This window comes from Oryzias latipes, chromosome 23 (assembly GCF_053564925.1).
Source record: "Oryzias latipes strain Hd-rR chromosome 23, Olatipes_Hd-rR_3.1".
NCBI classification, from domain to species: Eukaryota; Metazoa; Chordata; class Actinopteri; order Beloniformes; family Adrianichthyidae; genus Oryzias; species Oryzias latipes.
This window is the reverse complement of record NC_136259.1, coordinates 2,480,420-2,497,618: the sequence shown is the minus strand read 5'-3', so window position 1 is coordinate 2,497,618 and position 17,199 is coordinate 2,480,420. Positions and strand designations below refer to the sequence as shown.

Here is a 17,199-nt window from a genome sequence, read left to right as displayed (position 1 = left end):
CAGAGCTCAAAGGCACATGAGGCCTGCAGGCCCCTTCCTGGGCCCATCGTGACTAAAGCCCCGCCCCAAATGTTGTCAAATCAAAGATAGGCACACATGCACGGTAAATACCTCTGCGGTTGGCATTGGCGCCCCAAGATGAATCCTTGGGTACCTGGGGTGTCAGGTCCTCTCCAAACATCCATCATTTGATCGGACGGACGTTTGTTAACGAGAAACTCTGATCACCTTCTGATCTATTTTAAAAGCGTTTGGAGTTTGTGTAGTAGTTCATTAGAGATTCACCTCTGAGTTGTTGGAGCGGAGTAAGCTCTACTTCCCGACATCCATCTGCTTAGAATTCTCTTTGTGAACTCCAATATGTTCACATATTGCATAGTGAAAGTGGATGCAAACACACGCACATGCTCATTTCAGGCTTCAAATTCTCAGTTTGACGCGTCACTATGCTAATTTTTAGGACTCTACAAAACCGCCGGCCACTGAACGTGCATTGAAAGATGTACCAGGTTGAACTTTGACCAATCAGGTCCGGTAGTTACGTATGGATGGCGTCCTTGGCACAGAAGTGCAACCGTTTGAAAATTGATCTTGGAGGACAAATGAACAATCGCGGTTTGTGAACATGCGGCAGTCAAATGTGACGTTCAGGAATATTTAGAATGACTTGGGTTATTATGATCAGTTGATCTGGCATTTCTTTAGGTTGTTGTACATTGTTGGCATTTTTTAAATGAACAAACTTTAAATGTGTGGTACCATCCTGGTTCATGCTCCTGGTCTTCCTCCCTCAGTGGCCGTCAGACTAAAGTGAGGAGGAAAAGCTTGTGTTGCTTCATGAAGAGTTTTAAAGTCATATTAAACTAAAAAAAATAGCAACAAACCAGACCAAAGAAAGAAAAAACATCTTATTCTGGGCTTTTTTTCATATTTTTATGGGATTCCACATCAAACCCACACCAAAGACGCCTAAACACTCCTCCCAATCAGTTTACTCAGCATAGATTCTGAGATTGGGGAGGGGTGTGTCATCCTTTTTTTTTTTTTGGGGGGGGGGGGGGGGGGGGGGGGGTCATTGCCACACGGGACCGAGCGGGTGCCCGGCCAATGGTGAGCAGGTGCCACTACGGGCAGCGGTGGGAACCACCCGGACTTATGGCGGTGATGTCCTCATCTGTCTGGAGCTGAATGTGGGGATGTGATGAAGATGGTGATGAAGATGCTGGACAGGAACAGGCAGTGAGGAAGGTTTCCCACAGATGGGACATAACTGCATCTGCCCCCCTCCCTGCTGCATTCATCATTTTTTCTGAATATTTATTAGGTGGATGTCATTTCTAAGGCGTCTCCTAAAGCTTTACACACATTTTCTACAGATCTGCGTTGAAACAGAAGCTTCACAGTTTCAGTAAATGTTTATTTTCTTAAAGTATGATACACCAGATGTATATTTAAATAAACCCCTTTTGTAAGTTCAGCTAAACTTTCTTCATGTTAATTATATTTGTAAATATTTTTGTTGGACCGGACGGAAAAGGAAAGGAGGAAAGAAGAGAGAGGGACGGATAAAGGGGGGGTAGAGGGGTGATTATAGTAGTGAGGATAAGATCATGAAGCGTCAGAAAGCAACAAGTTGCTGGAGCTTTAGAATCACAACTGACAGGTTAAGATGTGTGAAAAATCTAAAATGGGCGGGGCCTGTCCACACACACACTCAAACGTTACAAACACACCTGTTGGCTCCAAAAGTGTTCACAAACAAACAAGTCTATATGGATATACTGCCACTAACATTCACACACGCACACTTATGCATTCAGACCAACACATGAAACATTTCATTCAGTCACGCAAACTGTGCAAAGGTGAGATCGATCTGTGCTGGAGTGAGTGTTTATGTTCTTCTGGGGTGGATGATGCAATGTAAAAAGAGGGATAGAAGAACCCAGCCGCCCCCCCACCAAGGCTCTCACCGCAGCAGCAGCGGCAGCTGGGACCCCCCAACACCCGCACAGCAGATAGAGAAAGACCGCCCACCGGGCAACCAGACCCCAGGCAGGGCCAGTGGGACCGCCACAGCGGCCCCCAATGCCAGAGAGCAGGGGGGCGCAGGGGGTAGAGAGTGCAAGCCCCAGTCCGACCCGTAGAGCAGCCTCCCCGCTGCGCCCGGGGGCCCAACGAGGGGCCCTGCCCCAGGGGGGCACCCCAAGCCCCCAGACTGGTGACCCACCACCACCCAGTAGTCCTGAGGATCCCCCAGCCCCAGGCATGAGTCAGGGCCCCCCAGGGAAGACCTGCCCCCATGCTCAAGGCAGCCTCAGTTTGACACAAGGAGGAGCTGTTGTTGTTAGATTAAAGCTTCTCAACAAACCAAAATGAATCAAACCTCGATCACCGGAGCTACACAATCAAGACTAATCAGCTGATTCTGTAACAGGAAAAAAGCCGCTTTGCATTGTTGTGCAACACTTCTGTTCAATCCCCAAAGCTGAAATGAAAAGCCGCTTCCTACCCGACAGAAACACCACGTGTGAAATCAGAGTTTGATTTCCAGGGTGAGCAATGTGCTTCATCCAGTGTGGGTTCTTATATGTGTGTATGTGCACTGTGTAGCCACAAGTGGGCCCAACGTTTTGCTGGACTTCATTCGTTTCCATATCATGAAAAAACATGGATGGTGTTGAGGGAATTGCTTGGGTTTACAGTGAGGCAAAAAAGTATTTATTCAGACACCAACTGTGGAAGTTCTCCCACTTCAAAATATGAGAGGGGCCTTTAAATGTCATCTTGGTAAACCTCAACTATTAAAGACTAAATGAGAAAAAAATATCCAGAATATCACATCGTCTGATTTTTTAATAATTTATTCGTAAATTATGGTGGAAAATAAGTATTTGGTAATTAACAAACAAGAAAGATTTCTGTCTCTCACAGACCTGTAACTTCTTCTGTAGAGGATCCTCTGTCCTCAAATCCTTACCTGTATTAATGGCTCCTGTTTGAACTGGTTATCTATAGAAAGACACCTGTCCACAACCTCAAACAGTCACACTCCAAACTCCAAACTCCACTATGGACAACAAGGAGCTGTCTAAGGACACCAGAAACCAAATTGTTGACCTGAAACAGGCTGGAAGACTGAATCTGCAACAGGTAAGCAGCTTGGTGTGAAGAAATCAGCCGTAGGAGCAATTATTATTAAATGGAAGATGTACAAGACCACTGATGATCTCCCTTCATCTGGGGCTCCCCCCCATGGGGGTTAGATTTTAAGAATGGTGAGCAAACATCCCAGAACCCCACAGGGGACCTAGAGAAAGACCTGCTGTGGGCTGGGACCAAAGTAACAAAGGCTGCCATCAGTAACACACGACGCCACCAGGGACTCAAACCCTGCAGGGCCAGACGTGTCCCCCTGCTAAAGCCAGTACGTGTGCAGGCCGTCTACAGTCTGCTAGAGAGCATTTGGAGGATCCAGAAGAGGATTGGGAGAATGTCCTATGGTCAGACGAAACCACAAAAGACATTTTTGCTAAGAATCATCGTGAGAAAGGAGAAAGAATGCTGAGTTGCATCCAGAGAACACCACACCTACTGTCAAACATGGGGGTGGAAACATCATGCTTTGGGACGGTTTTTAAGCATAGGGACCAGGACGACTGATCTGTGGAAAGGGAAAGAATGAATGGGGTCACGCCTTCCTCCTCTTTCCATCAGCAACGGCATTGAAGATGAAACGTGGCTGGGTCTTTCAACATGACAACCATCCCAAACACACGTTGCCCGGGAAACGAAGGAGGGGCTTCAGAAGAAGCATTTCAAGGTCCTGAAGGGGCCTAGCCAGTCTCCAGATCTCAGCCCCATAAAAAAACGTAGAAAGTCCGTGTTGCCCAGCGCCAACCTGTCCACGGTGTATCCCACCTTCGCCCAGCAGTAACCGGGACAGTCTCTGATCACCCCGCGGCCGCAGCAGGTTAAGAAAATTGATTTTTTTTTTAAGCTGCTGATTGAGTCACTGAAAACATCACGTGCCCAAAGCTGAGTCCCTGATTGGTTGTGTCGACTCTCCACATCTGGCGCCCAAATCACGCCACAGAACCTCAGATCACGTCTGAACATCAACTCGACATTGAAACTTTACGGCCCTGATGCGTGAATCACGTCCAGGTTGATTGCAGGATAAAGTTCTTAGAACTACCTTTGACTGTTGACGTAATTAACTTCCATCCAGTGGATTCTGAAGTGGATGACAGCAGCTGTGTGCCGATATGCAACACTTTAAAGTGGAAAAGTGTTGCATATCGGCACACAGCTGCCTTCAATCTGTTGGAATTACGTTAATTACAAAAATGTTGGAAGAGTTACAGCACGGTGGTTCTAAGAGCGTGTGACGGCGACAGCTCTGGTGTTTCAGGGTAAAACTGTTGGACTGATCCAAAGACTGAAAAACATCGTCTGACACTTTACCTCTCATCCATCCCTCCATCCATCCACCTATCCACCCATCCATCCATCCAATCATCCATCCATCAATCTTAACTTGATATCCGGGGTGCTCATTTTGTCGATCGCGAATGACCGTTTGATCTTCAAGGACATGAGGGTTGATCACAGGCCAGCAAAGAAAAAATAAAAAGATATTTCTAAAAAATTTGTCAGCAAATCAAAATCCTCACTAAGAAGTACGGGTCTTGATTGACATGCAGAATGGCCAATCCATCTGATACATACGTCGCTGCACATACGTGTTTAAATTCACTGAGTGCAAATTCTGTCTGTCATCAGAAAGTCGCTACTTGTCCCGCGGCACGTCAAGTCCCCGGCAGAAGACCACGCCGGCCCACTGGAGTGTTTATGGAGACCCGGATCGGCCCGCGTGCCTCTACAGTTCCCGTCCGATGGTTCTGAGCCCACTGAGGCAGCAGTGTTTTCCTGTAGCACGCTCTTCCCACGGAGCCAGCAGCGCTTTAGAAATGCCACTCTGCACCCGTTGAACGGTTTACAGCAGAGCCTGAAATACCAAAGTCACTGCTTTCTGTTTTTGCAATAAAACGCCTCATCTGTTAATACAAAAATATCTACTCACAGAGATGTATGTACTCTTACTGTGTAGTTTTTGAATTATCAGTACATAAACAATGTTGTGTACTGACAATTCATAATACTATGTTTATTAAGCAGTATTTTAGTCTCAAAATACAACATGTATATATATATATATATATATATACATACATATATATATATATGGGAGCCGGTTTAGCTCGTGCTGGTTTGCGGTGCCCTCCGTCCGTGAAACCAGGGTTCAAATCCGGGCTGCTCCCTGTTCCCTTCTCTACTTCTATGCCGGTCCCAAGCCCGGTTGCTTTGAGAGGGTTGCGTCAGGAAGGGCATCCGGCGTAAAACATTGCCAAGTCTACCATGCGACCTGTTCGCTGTGGCGACCCCTGATGGGAAAAGACGAATGAGGAAGAAGAAGAAGATACATATATATATATATATGTAGAGCTTTAAGACATTGTCGTCTCAAAAGTAGCTCACATGCCAAAAAGTGTGGCCCCCCTGCTCTATATCTATGACGTTACAGGCCCTTCATGTAGAATTTGACACCAAGAGCGTCTCCTCCATCTTCCTGTGTGACCCTTTGCTGCCGTCGGGCCGGTTTAGATCCAAAAGGTCAAGCGTCACGCCACACAGCTGTCTGGGGGGACAAAGCCGGCTTATTATCAGTTATTTCAAGTGCAGAGAGAGTGGGGGGGGACGGGGGAGGAAGTGAGACCCATCTCCTCTGTGTCACTCTTGTCCAAACAGACTGACTTTGAGACGACGCATCACCGCGAGTCTCAAGATGCTTCCTGAGATCATTTCCGCTTTTGGGGGATAAAAAAAAGCAGCCCCCCCCCCAACACACACACATCTCCCCACCCCAGTGAGGTCATTCATTCAATCACTAGATGAGGCGATGCAGACGGTTCTGCTTCCTCTGATTTCCAGGAACATGGAAAACCCGGGATATGACACGTGTCAGAACTTCATCTCCATCTGCTTTGGAGGCTCCACAACCATTCTGTGGCTTTTCTTTATTGACGCATAATTTATGTAACAGTTTTTTTTAAATAAAATTTTCTCCAATAATCTGAACTGAAAGCTGGCCGTTGATTCTGTTATTTTCTTTGTTTATTCTGAAATGATTTTTATAAGTCTGGATCTGTGTCACGGTCTCATGTTTTTTTATTTGATTTCCTTTTGGAAGACAGATGTTATTTGCATGTATTTACATTCAACCAATAGCAAAAACCTATGAAAATTTATGTTGGCCATTCGTCATACATGTGTCAAAATGCACATTGCTGCAGTGCCCACACATATTTTAACTAAGGGTGTGTGTTGGCGAGAGTCAATCGTGACACACCTCAAGACTGAACCGGAACCATTTTTCATTATTTTTAAGAGTATGACTTAGAAAAAAACTCTAACTGAATAATAATGCATCTTTCATTGTAGTACAATTGTAAAATTGATTTTATTTAATGATGATAATGTTAAGCACTGCAACTGTTATCTTGTATTAGTTGCTTTTACCCAAGAAAGTGCTTTTATTTTGGTAACTTAAGAAATATTTGTTCAGAAAGGACACAGTCAGCATTGCCTGATTTCTACAATAAATTATGTTTCAGTATATGAATAAAAAACCAATAAGGTTCTAAACGTATGATTGAGGAAATAAAGTTGTGTTCATTTTCAACATGAATGTAGCTTCTCCAGAACTTTTTAACGGTTCAGGAATCTGAACAGTGCTTCAAAATTAAAAGGAAAACATAAGTTCTGATAAAACACAAGTGATGATGATGAGGCAGCATGCCAGGATGAAGAGCTTTAATGAGGCTTTAATTTGTTTCCATGACCGTCTGCTCTGCAGCTGCAGCTCCACTTTCTCACACGTGGAAGTAAAGACGGATTTCACCGCTCATCGCCATGACGATGGCCTTTCTTCAGAGCATTGGACACATCACTCTGATCCATCAGAACTAGAATCTATTGCTGGGAGGTTCTGCAGAACTTTGACCCGCTTTGCCGACAGCATTTTGTCTCCGTGCATCAGCCGCTGTGCAGCTGCAGAGCTTCACTGGTTCTGATCGGAGCTACAAAGAACCACAATCCGGGTTTTTATGGTACTGACAGCAACATGGAACAGAGTTTCTGTTCGGTACCATCCCAGTAAAAACCAAGAAGTTCATGTCTCAGAACAACAGAACCAGCTGCTTCTCTGAGATCTTGTTGTTTTGTGGTGTAGAGCTGCTCTAAGAGGCTCAGTGTTCTCTGCTGCCAACTAGTGGTTGGAGGTTGAAGTGGAAAACAAGAGTCAGACGCTGAAGGACGCTCAGGAATAATGAAATAAATATCTTCCTGACAGCATTTGGAATCAATACGAGCATCGCAGAACAAGATATCGTGATATATGGCAGAATAGATATTTCCCTCGCCCTCTAATTTTAACCCTAACCCCGCCCTAATTACGTGGAAATAGTCACTTTCTTTTGTAGCTGGAGGTGTTTTTAAAAGAACTTTCTTCCTAAATGGTTAAATAAATGACATTTATTCATTATGACCATTATTTAGCACAACTGACCAAAAACATCAAATAAAGGTGAACAGACGTGCTGTGACTTGAACTGATGCAGTTTTTAACTTTCTGTACCAAATCAATGAAACCCTTACAAATTCCACTTGAGTTTGACAGAGTATTGGTGAGTAAAAACTGTAGTTCCATCAGCTGTAGTACTCAGGTGATAGTAGCATGGTGTGAATACGTCTCAGCTCTCTGTTCAGTGTTGCTGTCTGACTCATCCGGTTGGGGGGTAAAACCCCAAAACTCAACCACTTACGACGAGTTGAGTCACACCACGGCAACAACAGTTGTGGAGAAATCCCAGTTGAAATGGAATCAGTGGATTCCAGTAAACAGACGGACAAAAACACCACGAGGCTGGTTTCAGAGAGCTGTCTGTGTTTGGTCTAGGCCCTAATCATTCCTCCAAGGCTTTCAGGGAGACGGTTATCCCCGCTGGACCACTGGCTTTCTAAGAGAACTGGACTGAGTGACCCCTCCCCCCATGGTGTTCCAAACAGGAAGTGGCTCCAAGAAGCCAAAATCCCATAGACTTCTATAGAGAAATAAACAGCTGTTCCTCAGTCTTTCTGTTATCAGTAGAAGCGTTCTTGTTCTGATAACTATAGTTAACCCTCTACAGCACATATGTCAAACTCAAGGCCCGCGGGCCAAATGTGGCCCCCATGTCATTTTATGTGGCCCGCGAGTAGCGCTGTGATGATGACCTCATCACCGCACTTTTTTTTTTTTTTTTTTAGTTTTTTTTGTTGTTAAAAATTCTGCATATGGTGCGTGATTGGAACTATAACAAACACATTAAACACGTTCGTCTTTGCTGATAGTTTACTCTTTCTGCTAGTCCTGTGTTCAGACTTTCCTTCGTCCTTTCAGACTGTTCTCTCCTTCTCTCCCACCGCGCCTGTCTATGTGAGAGCGTGCGCCGAGAAGAGACAATGCCTCTGCTCCTCGTGGCACACGGCTCCCTGTACACACACGGGCGCGCGCTTTCACAAACACACATCCTCATTCTACAACAGAAGTTTCCGTCTCGTGAGGAAATACAACAAATTTACTGCGTTCTAATTATTAATTTCCATTTGTATTCATTTCCGTTACAAGCTGCATGCGTTCGTAAGTGTGCGACACGGCCGCCCGCCGGAGGATTTTGTGTTGGGGGGGTTTATTACTGTTCTCAGTCACTCTGTAACACCAAACATGAACGCGTACTGTTAGATTTCCATGAATATCACTACATGTTTTGTTTGGGAACTATTTTGTGCAGCGCAACGTTACGTGTCTGTATAAATAAAGGCGGAGCCTCCTGCCCCGCGTTCTTCATGGGTGTCAGGCTTCATGGCTGCCAGAAAGGTGACAAAGTGTCTGCAGTCTGTTTATTACTGGACAATATATAATATTCTCAGAAGATGTCTGTACCAGAGAGCACAGGTGAAACTCGCGTGCAGCTAGAGAACGGTCTGCTGCAGAAGTATCAACATGCACCCCCAACACACGTGTGCGCGCTCCCTCCTCCCAGTCCTACACACGACGCAGCGCGCTCACACAGTCACAGTCAATCTACAACACCTACATATTAGTTCATTAGTTAGATAGGTAGTAGTTAGTTGTTACTGTTATTTCTTAATAAAGAATACTATATTGTAATTATATTTATTTCTGATGCGGCCGCCGGGGGATTTTGTGGTTTCTTTTGGGGGGGGGGGGGGGGGGGGGGGGCTGCGGTTAGCATAGAAGTTTTTAATTTCTTAAAATAAAAATTGGAGTGTATTTATTCATATCTAGGGGGAATTGGACTTGAAATATTGGATTGGGCAACTAAACATCAGGACTTAAACACTGTCCATATTACCTAACCTGACAGAATCAAATGTAAAAGGATTTATGCTAGAGTAAGAAGAAAGCATTTGTTTCTATGCAACTGTAATTGTCACTTTAAAAAGTTATAATAAATAAACAATGAGTTATTTAACATTAAAGAGCAGTTACATTTATTTTTCATTACATTCAGGCTACGTTCAAACTGCAGGCTGAAACGACCCAATTCCGAATTTTTTGCCCCTAAGCGGCCCAATTCCGATCTTTTCATGACAGTCTGAATGACACAGATCCGATCTTTTCAATTGCGACCCAGGCCCCGTGGGTTTGCCGTCCTGATTCCGAATTGTAGCCGTTCTTTTCAATTGCGACCGCCGTCTGACCGGCCAGGCGACTTGATTCCGAACCGTACGTCATCGACACGCAACAAACGTCATCATTTTGCGTTGAAGTAGGCGGGAACGAGAACATAAACATCAACCATGGTGGACGATGCTGCTGAGATCAGTCAGTGGAAGGGAAGGGAGGTCACTGATTGAATTAATATTTGGGGTGATCGCTCTTTTCAGGCCAAACTCCAGGGCTCTTATCGCAGCTGGGCGGTTTTTGAAAAAATTTCCAGTTAATGGCAGAGCGTGGTGTTGAACCTTTACCGCGATTCTCCCCTTCCGACCGTGCTCAGAAGCGCGGGGGACCCGAGGCGATCCTCCTCCTCCTCCTCCCTGTCCTGATCCTTAGATTCTCCAGAACGGGTTAATAAAGAGTCCATAGCATTTAATCTGGGGGAAACCTTTTATTACCGTCCTCCGTAACACACAACATGAATGCGCGCCCACACTGCCCCCCCCCTATTCTCTATCGCGGCACGCGCTTGCACACACGCGGGCGCGCGGCCCCAACACATACACATTTCCTTTCCACAGCAGTGGGTACAGACGATCCCGACTCCGTTGCCTTCTTAAAATGACAAGATTGTAATTGTGCTGCTCCTTCGTGAAAATAAATGTAATATTACAAAAAGAGCCCCGCTTTTGACAACACTGTTGTTGACATCCATTGTTAACGTTTGCTCCGCAAACAAGTGACGTCGTTCACCGTTGAGTATTCTTCTGGCTTCTGCGCATGCGGGTCTCGTTTGGGTTGTGTCACGGTCACACTGGAGATCACAAAAGTTCGGATTTACTTGGAAATGTGAACGGTCTAGCAAACAAATCCGATTTTTTCAAAAAATCCGAATTGAGCATTAAGCCCTGCAGTGTGAACGTAGCCTTAGTTACATGTATAAGTTATATCTGGCCCTTTGAGGACAACTACTATGCTGATGTGGCCCTCGGTTAAAATGAGTTTGACACCCCTGTCTCTATAGCATAGCTTACAGAAAAGGACCCCCTCCACCCATATTTAGTCAGAGTCACACTGCTTTCAACTCACCATTCAATATGACTTGTTGCATTTAAAAAAAAGCAAAGTTTTTTATTCAAAATGGCCGACAGAGAGACATGAAAATGTGGTTTGTTGCCTTAACCAATCAGATGCCACAAAAAAAAGTATGTAGTTCCTCCTGGCCCCACCTAGAACATTCAAAACCTTTGATTGACAGATTTTGTGTAGCCCGCTTTTAAGTGGTGTGGGTGTGGCCTTCCAAAAAGCTCTTTCCTGATTGGAGAGAGTGATTGCCATAGAAACATTAACTCTAACCGACTCTGACCAATCGCAGCTTACTGACGAAGTCTGGCTCCAACATGACAACTGAATTGACTTCCTTTGGTTGGAGCTGGACATTGGCCTTTATTTATGGATGACGACACTTAGTCCAGTTCTCTAATACAGTCAATGGCATTGATATGACGTCATATTTGTGCCACTAAAATGAAAACAAAAGATACAGTTTGAAAAGAAAGACGTCCACAACTCAACATGTACAATTACAAATACATAACTTTCTTAGTTGTATATAAAACGTTTTTTGCACAATCCCATCTGTGTTTTCAAGATCCTTTATTTTTTGGGTCGCAAAATTATTTTTGTATTTGCAGCCTTCACAAACCTGGTTACTATCGTGTTATTTCACTTTACTGTCTTAGACGTGTTCTCTTGAATCTCGCTTTCTTTAAATCTTTATGTTTGCGTCCTCAGCTATCAGATCAGCGTTTCAAATGTACCGACAAATAGGGGTTGGCGATACTGGGAATTTGGGCATCGATGTAATACCGACAAATTAGAGGGCTTATATCATAAATGTCAATACTGATACTTTTTAAAAAACTGTTTGATTATAGAATAAATTTGAAAATACACAATTTTTGCTAATTAAGTATATAGTAAAACACAACACACAGACGTTTGGCAAAAAAAATGTTGTTAACTAATCACAACAATCTGAACTGGACATGCATCAAATATAGAACATGTATATTAATAATAACACACTAGAATAATAATAAGGAAACAGTAACTAGTGCTAAATTTTAAAAATATACTAGACTGTAACCAAAAAAAACCCCACAGCACCAGAAACGTATATCTTTAAAATGAAGGCAGCAATAGAATAACAAAGTCACTAATAAAAACAATAAATAAACAAACAAACAAACGCAACACTGTAATAAAGTTAAAGTCCCATTATTTTTCACGCACCCAGGTGTGAAATGTGTTCTCTGCATATGACCACTGGGGGGGCGATGAACTGCAGACACACCTGGGAACCATTTGGTGGTTTGAATAAAACAAAAATCCTGCCGTTGCTCAGATGAAGCAGGGTGATGAGTAACAGCGAGTGGGGGTTGGGTTAGGTGTTTTTTTACCCAATCGTTCAACAATGCAGACAGACACCGCGCTGGCAGGAACTATGTGAGTAAATTCAACCACTTTGCTGATTGTATTGAAGAAAAACTGTGACCAAAGTATCAATCTCACTACGCTAGTAATAGTACTTCCCCTTGGTATTGATACTATTGATACTATTGATACTCCGATCCACCTGCCCACCCCTACCGACGAACCAGCAACTCACAGACGAGACTGGACTAAGTCACTCCAAAAAAACCGTTTACTTCCGGTTCCAACCACAGGAAGTCCAAGCAGACCCCATTTTTTGTCATGTTGAAGGCAGAAATGGTAAGTAAGCAGTGATTGGTCTGAGTCGGTTTGAGGCGTTGTTACCATAGTAATCACTCTGGTCAATCCAGAGAGAGCTTGTTGGAAGGCCACACCCCTACCACTATAAATCTGGCTACACAAAATCTGTCAATCAAACGTTTCAAATGTTTGATGTGAGACCACACACTTTTAGTGAAAACTTGGGACCAGCTGTTACTTCCTGTTTGGAATGTGGGGGGTGGGGGTCACTCAGGCCAGTTCTCATAAACAGTCAATGGTTCCTGTTGATTGGTCTGGAATGTGACCTAAAGTGCTTTTATTGTTTTATACAACAACATTTTGTTTAAAATTCAGGAATTCACAATCTGTGACTTTTGCTCTCATTTGAGTGGCACTCATGACTCCATCCACACACATCCACACACACACACACACACACACCGCGCACACAGAAGGCCATCGTGACACAGGGGACCGGATTGGACTTTCTATCTGATGTTTTTATTTTTTGTAACAGATGATCTGACCTCAATGATGTAGTCGTTTCCATCTTTTCCATGGACGGCCTTCACGGCGCAGATATCAAGGCCGCCAAACATCTCGGCGCAGGAGTCCACCCACATGCGGTATCTAGAAGAGAAAAAGGCTGTCCGTCACACTTTCAGATGCACTTAAATCTACGTTAACACTGAGGAAGACTCCCCTACCTGTCTGTCATGGCGATCTGCTCCAACATAGCAGACCCCGTGTTGGCCTTCCAGTTGCCAGAAATGGACGTTCTCCTATAAATAGAAAAAAACGTCATCTTTAGCTCTAATTGTTTACTTTAGAGGCAAACCTTAATGGAGAAACTATCCAGAGTTCATCAGTGACGGTGACTACCGTCCACACCTACTATGTATTTGTGTTATGCCAATTACAACCACGCTTTCATGGTGAGACCCTTGGGGCAAGAAGCACGATAAGATCAAACCAAGTCTTTACAGTCTTGTGATTTCTGCTGAGATACAAATGTTTACAGGCTGTTAACTGGTGCGTTTGGCTGCTAAACGCTTCAAAGCGTCTTTTAGAACAATCGTCTCTAAATGGCAAAAACAAAAACAGACTTTAAAAGAATCTGTTATAAAACGTGAACAACAGTCCATTCAGCCAAAAGCAGTGGAGCGGTTCAACAATCAAGCAGAGAAATAACTCCTGTTTGAGACAAACAACAGCCTAAATGAAAATCTGCTCACAACAGAACACATGTTTGATCACAACACGACACATGTTTGATCACAACAGAATACATGTATGATAACAAAAGAACACATGTATGATCACAACACGACACATGTATGATCACAACAGAACATATGTATGATCACAACAGGACATATGTTTGATCACAACAGGACATATGTTTGATCACAACAGAATACATGTATGATAACAACAGAACACATGTATGATCACAACACGACATATGTTTGATCACAACAGAATACATGTATAACAACAGAACACATGTATGATCACAACACGACACATGTATGATCACAACAGAACACATGTATGATCACAACAGAACACATGTATGATAACAACAGAACACATGTATGATCACAACACGACATATGTTTGATCACAACAGAACACATGTATGATAACAACAGAACACATGTATGATCACAACACGACACATGTATGATCACAACAGAACATATGTATGATCACAACAGGACATATGTATGATCACAACAGAATACATGTATGATAACAACAGAACACATGTATGATCACAACACGACACATGTATGATCACAACAGAACATATGTATGATCACAACAGGACATATGTATGATCACAACAGAATACATGTATGATAACAACAGAACACATGTATGATCACAACACGACATATGTTTGATCACAACAGAACACATGTATGATAACAACAGAACACATGTATGATCACAACACGACACATGTATGATCACAACAGAACATATGTATGATCACAACAGGACATATGTAAGATCACAACAGAATGCATGTATGATAACAACAGAACACATGTATGATCACAACACGACATGTGTTTGATCACAACAGAACACATGTATGATAACAACAGAACACATGTATGATCACAACACGACACATGTATGATCACAACAGAACATATGTATGATCACAACAGGACATATGTATGATCACAACAGAATACATGTATGATAACAACAGAACACATGTATGATCACAACAGGACACATGTTTGATCACAACAGGACACATGTTTGATCACAACAGGACACATGTATGATCACAACACGACACATGTATGATCACAACAGAACATATGTATGATCACAACAGGACATATGTATGATCACAACAGAATACATGTATGATCACAACAGAACACATGTTTGATCACAACAGGACACATGTTTGATCACAACAGGACACATGTATGATCACAACAGAACACATGTATGATCACAACAGGACACATGTATGATCACAACAGAACACATGTTTGATCACAACACGACACATGTTTGATCACAACAGGACATATGTTTGATCACAACAGAATACATGTATGATAACAACAGAACACATGTATGATCACAACACGACACATGTATGATCACAACAGAACATATGTATGATCACAACAGGACATATGTTTGATCACAACAGGACATATGTTTGATCACAACAGAATACATGTATGATAACAACAGAACACATGTATGATCACAACACGACATATGTTTGATCACAACAGAATACATGTATAACAACAGAACACATGTATGATCACAACACGACACATGTATGATCACAACAGAACACATGTATGATCACAACAGAACACATGTATGATAACAACAGAACACATGTATGATCACAACACGACATATGTTTGATCACAACAGAACACATGTATGATAACAACAGAACACATGTATGATCACAACACGACACATGTATGATCACAACAGAACATATGTATGATCACAACAGGACATATGTATGATCACAACAGAATACATGTATGATAACAACAGAACACATGTATGATCACAACACGACATATGTTTGATCACAACAGAACACATGTATGATAACAACAGAACACATGTATGATCACAACACGACACATGTATGATCACAACAGAACATATGTATGATCACAACAGGACATATGTAAGATCACAACAGAATGCATGTATGATAACAACAGAACACATGTATGATCACAACACGACATATGTTTGATCACAACAGAACACATGTATGATAACAACAGAACACATGTATGATCACAACACGACACATGTATGATCACAACAGAACATATGTATGATCACAACAGGACATATGTATGATCACAACAGAATACATGTATGATAACAACAGAACACATGTATGATCACAACAGGACACATGTTTGATCACAACAGGACACATGTTTGATCACAACAGGACACATGTATGATTACAACACGACACATGTATGATCACAACAGAACATATGTATGATCACAACAGGACATATGTATGATCACAACAGAATACATGTATGATCACAACAGAACACATGTTTGATCACAACAGGACACATGTTTGATCACAACAGGACACATGTATGATCACAACAGAACACATGTATGATCACAACAGGACACATGTATGATCACAACAGAACACATGTTTGATCACAACACGACACATGTTTGATCACAACAGGACATATGTTTGATCACAACAGAATACATGTATGATAACAACAGAACACATGTATGATCACAACACGACACATGTATGATCACAACAGAACATATGTATGATCACAACAGGACATATGTTTGATCACAACAGGACATATGTTTGATCACAACAGAATACATGTATGATAACAACAGAACACATGTATGATCACAACACGACATATGTTTGATCACAACAGAATACATGTATAACAACAGAACACATGTATGATCACAACACGACACATGTATGATCACAACAGAACACATGTATGATCCAAACAGAACACATGTATGAACACAACAGAACACATGTATGATCACAACAGGACATATGTAAGATCACAACAGAATGCATGTATGATAACAACAGAACACATGTATGATCACAACACGACATATGTTTGATCACAACAGAACACATGTATGATAACAACAGAACACATGTATGATCACAACACGACACATGTATGATCACAACAGAACATATGTATGATCACAACAGGACATATGTATGATCACAAGAGAATACATGTATGATAACAACAGAACACATGTATGATCACAACAGGACACATGTTTGATCACAACAGGACACATGTTTGATCACAACAGGACACATGTATGATCACAACACGACACATGTATGATCACAACAGAACATATGTATGATCACAACAGGACATATGTATGATCACAACAGAATACATGTATGATCACAACAGAACACATGTTTGATCACAACAGGACACATGTTTGATCACAACAGGACACATGTATGATCACAACAGAACACATGTATGATCACAACAGGACACATGTATGATCACAACAGAACACATGTATGATCACAACAGGACACATGTATGAACACAACAGAACACATGTATGAT

General features: G+C 42.4%; 1 protein-coding gene across 1 annotated transcript in view; it reads right to left on the bottom strand.

Moving 5' to 3' along the window:
* syn3 (synapsin III) overlaps positions 1–17,199 on the bottom strand; it is a 150,769-nt gene that overhangs the window by 8,603 nt on the left and 124,967 nt on the right. Inside the window, exons 9-10 of the mRNA XM_004082870.5 lie at positions 13,252–13,326; positions 13,072–13,174 (exon numbers count right to left, since the gene is read on the bottom strand). Of these exons, the coding sequence (XP_004082918.4) occupies positions 13,072–13,174; positions 13,252–13,326 (178 nt within the window). The remainder of the gene's footprint in view (positions 1–13,071; positions 13,175–13,251; positions 13,327–17,199) is intronic.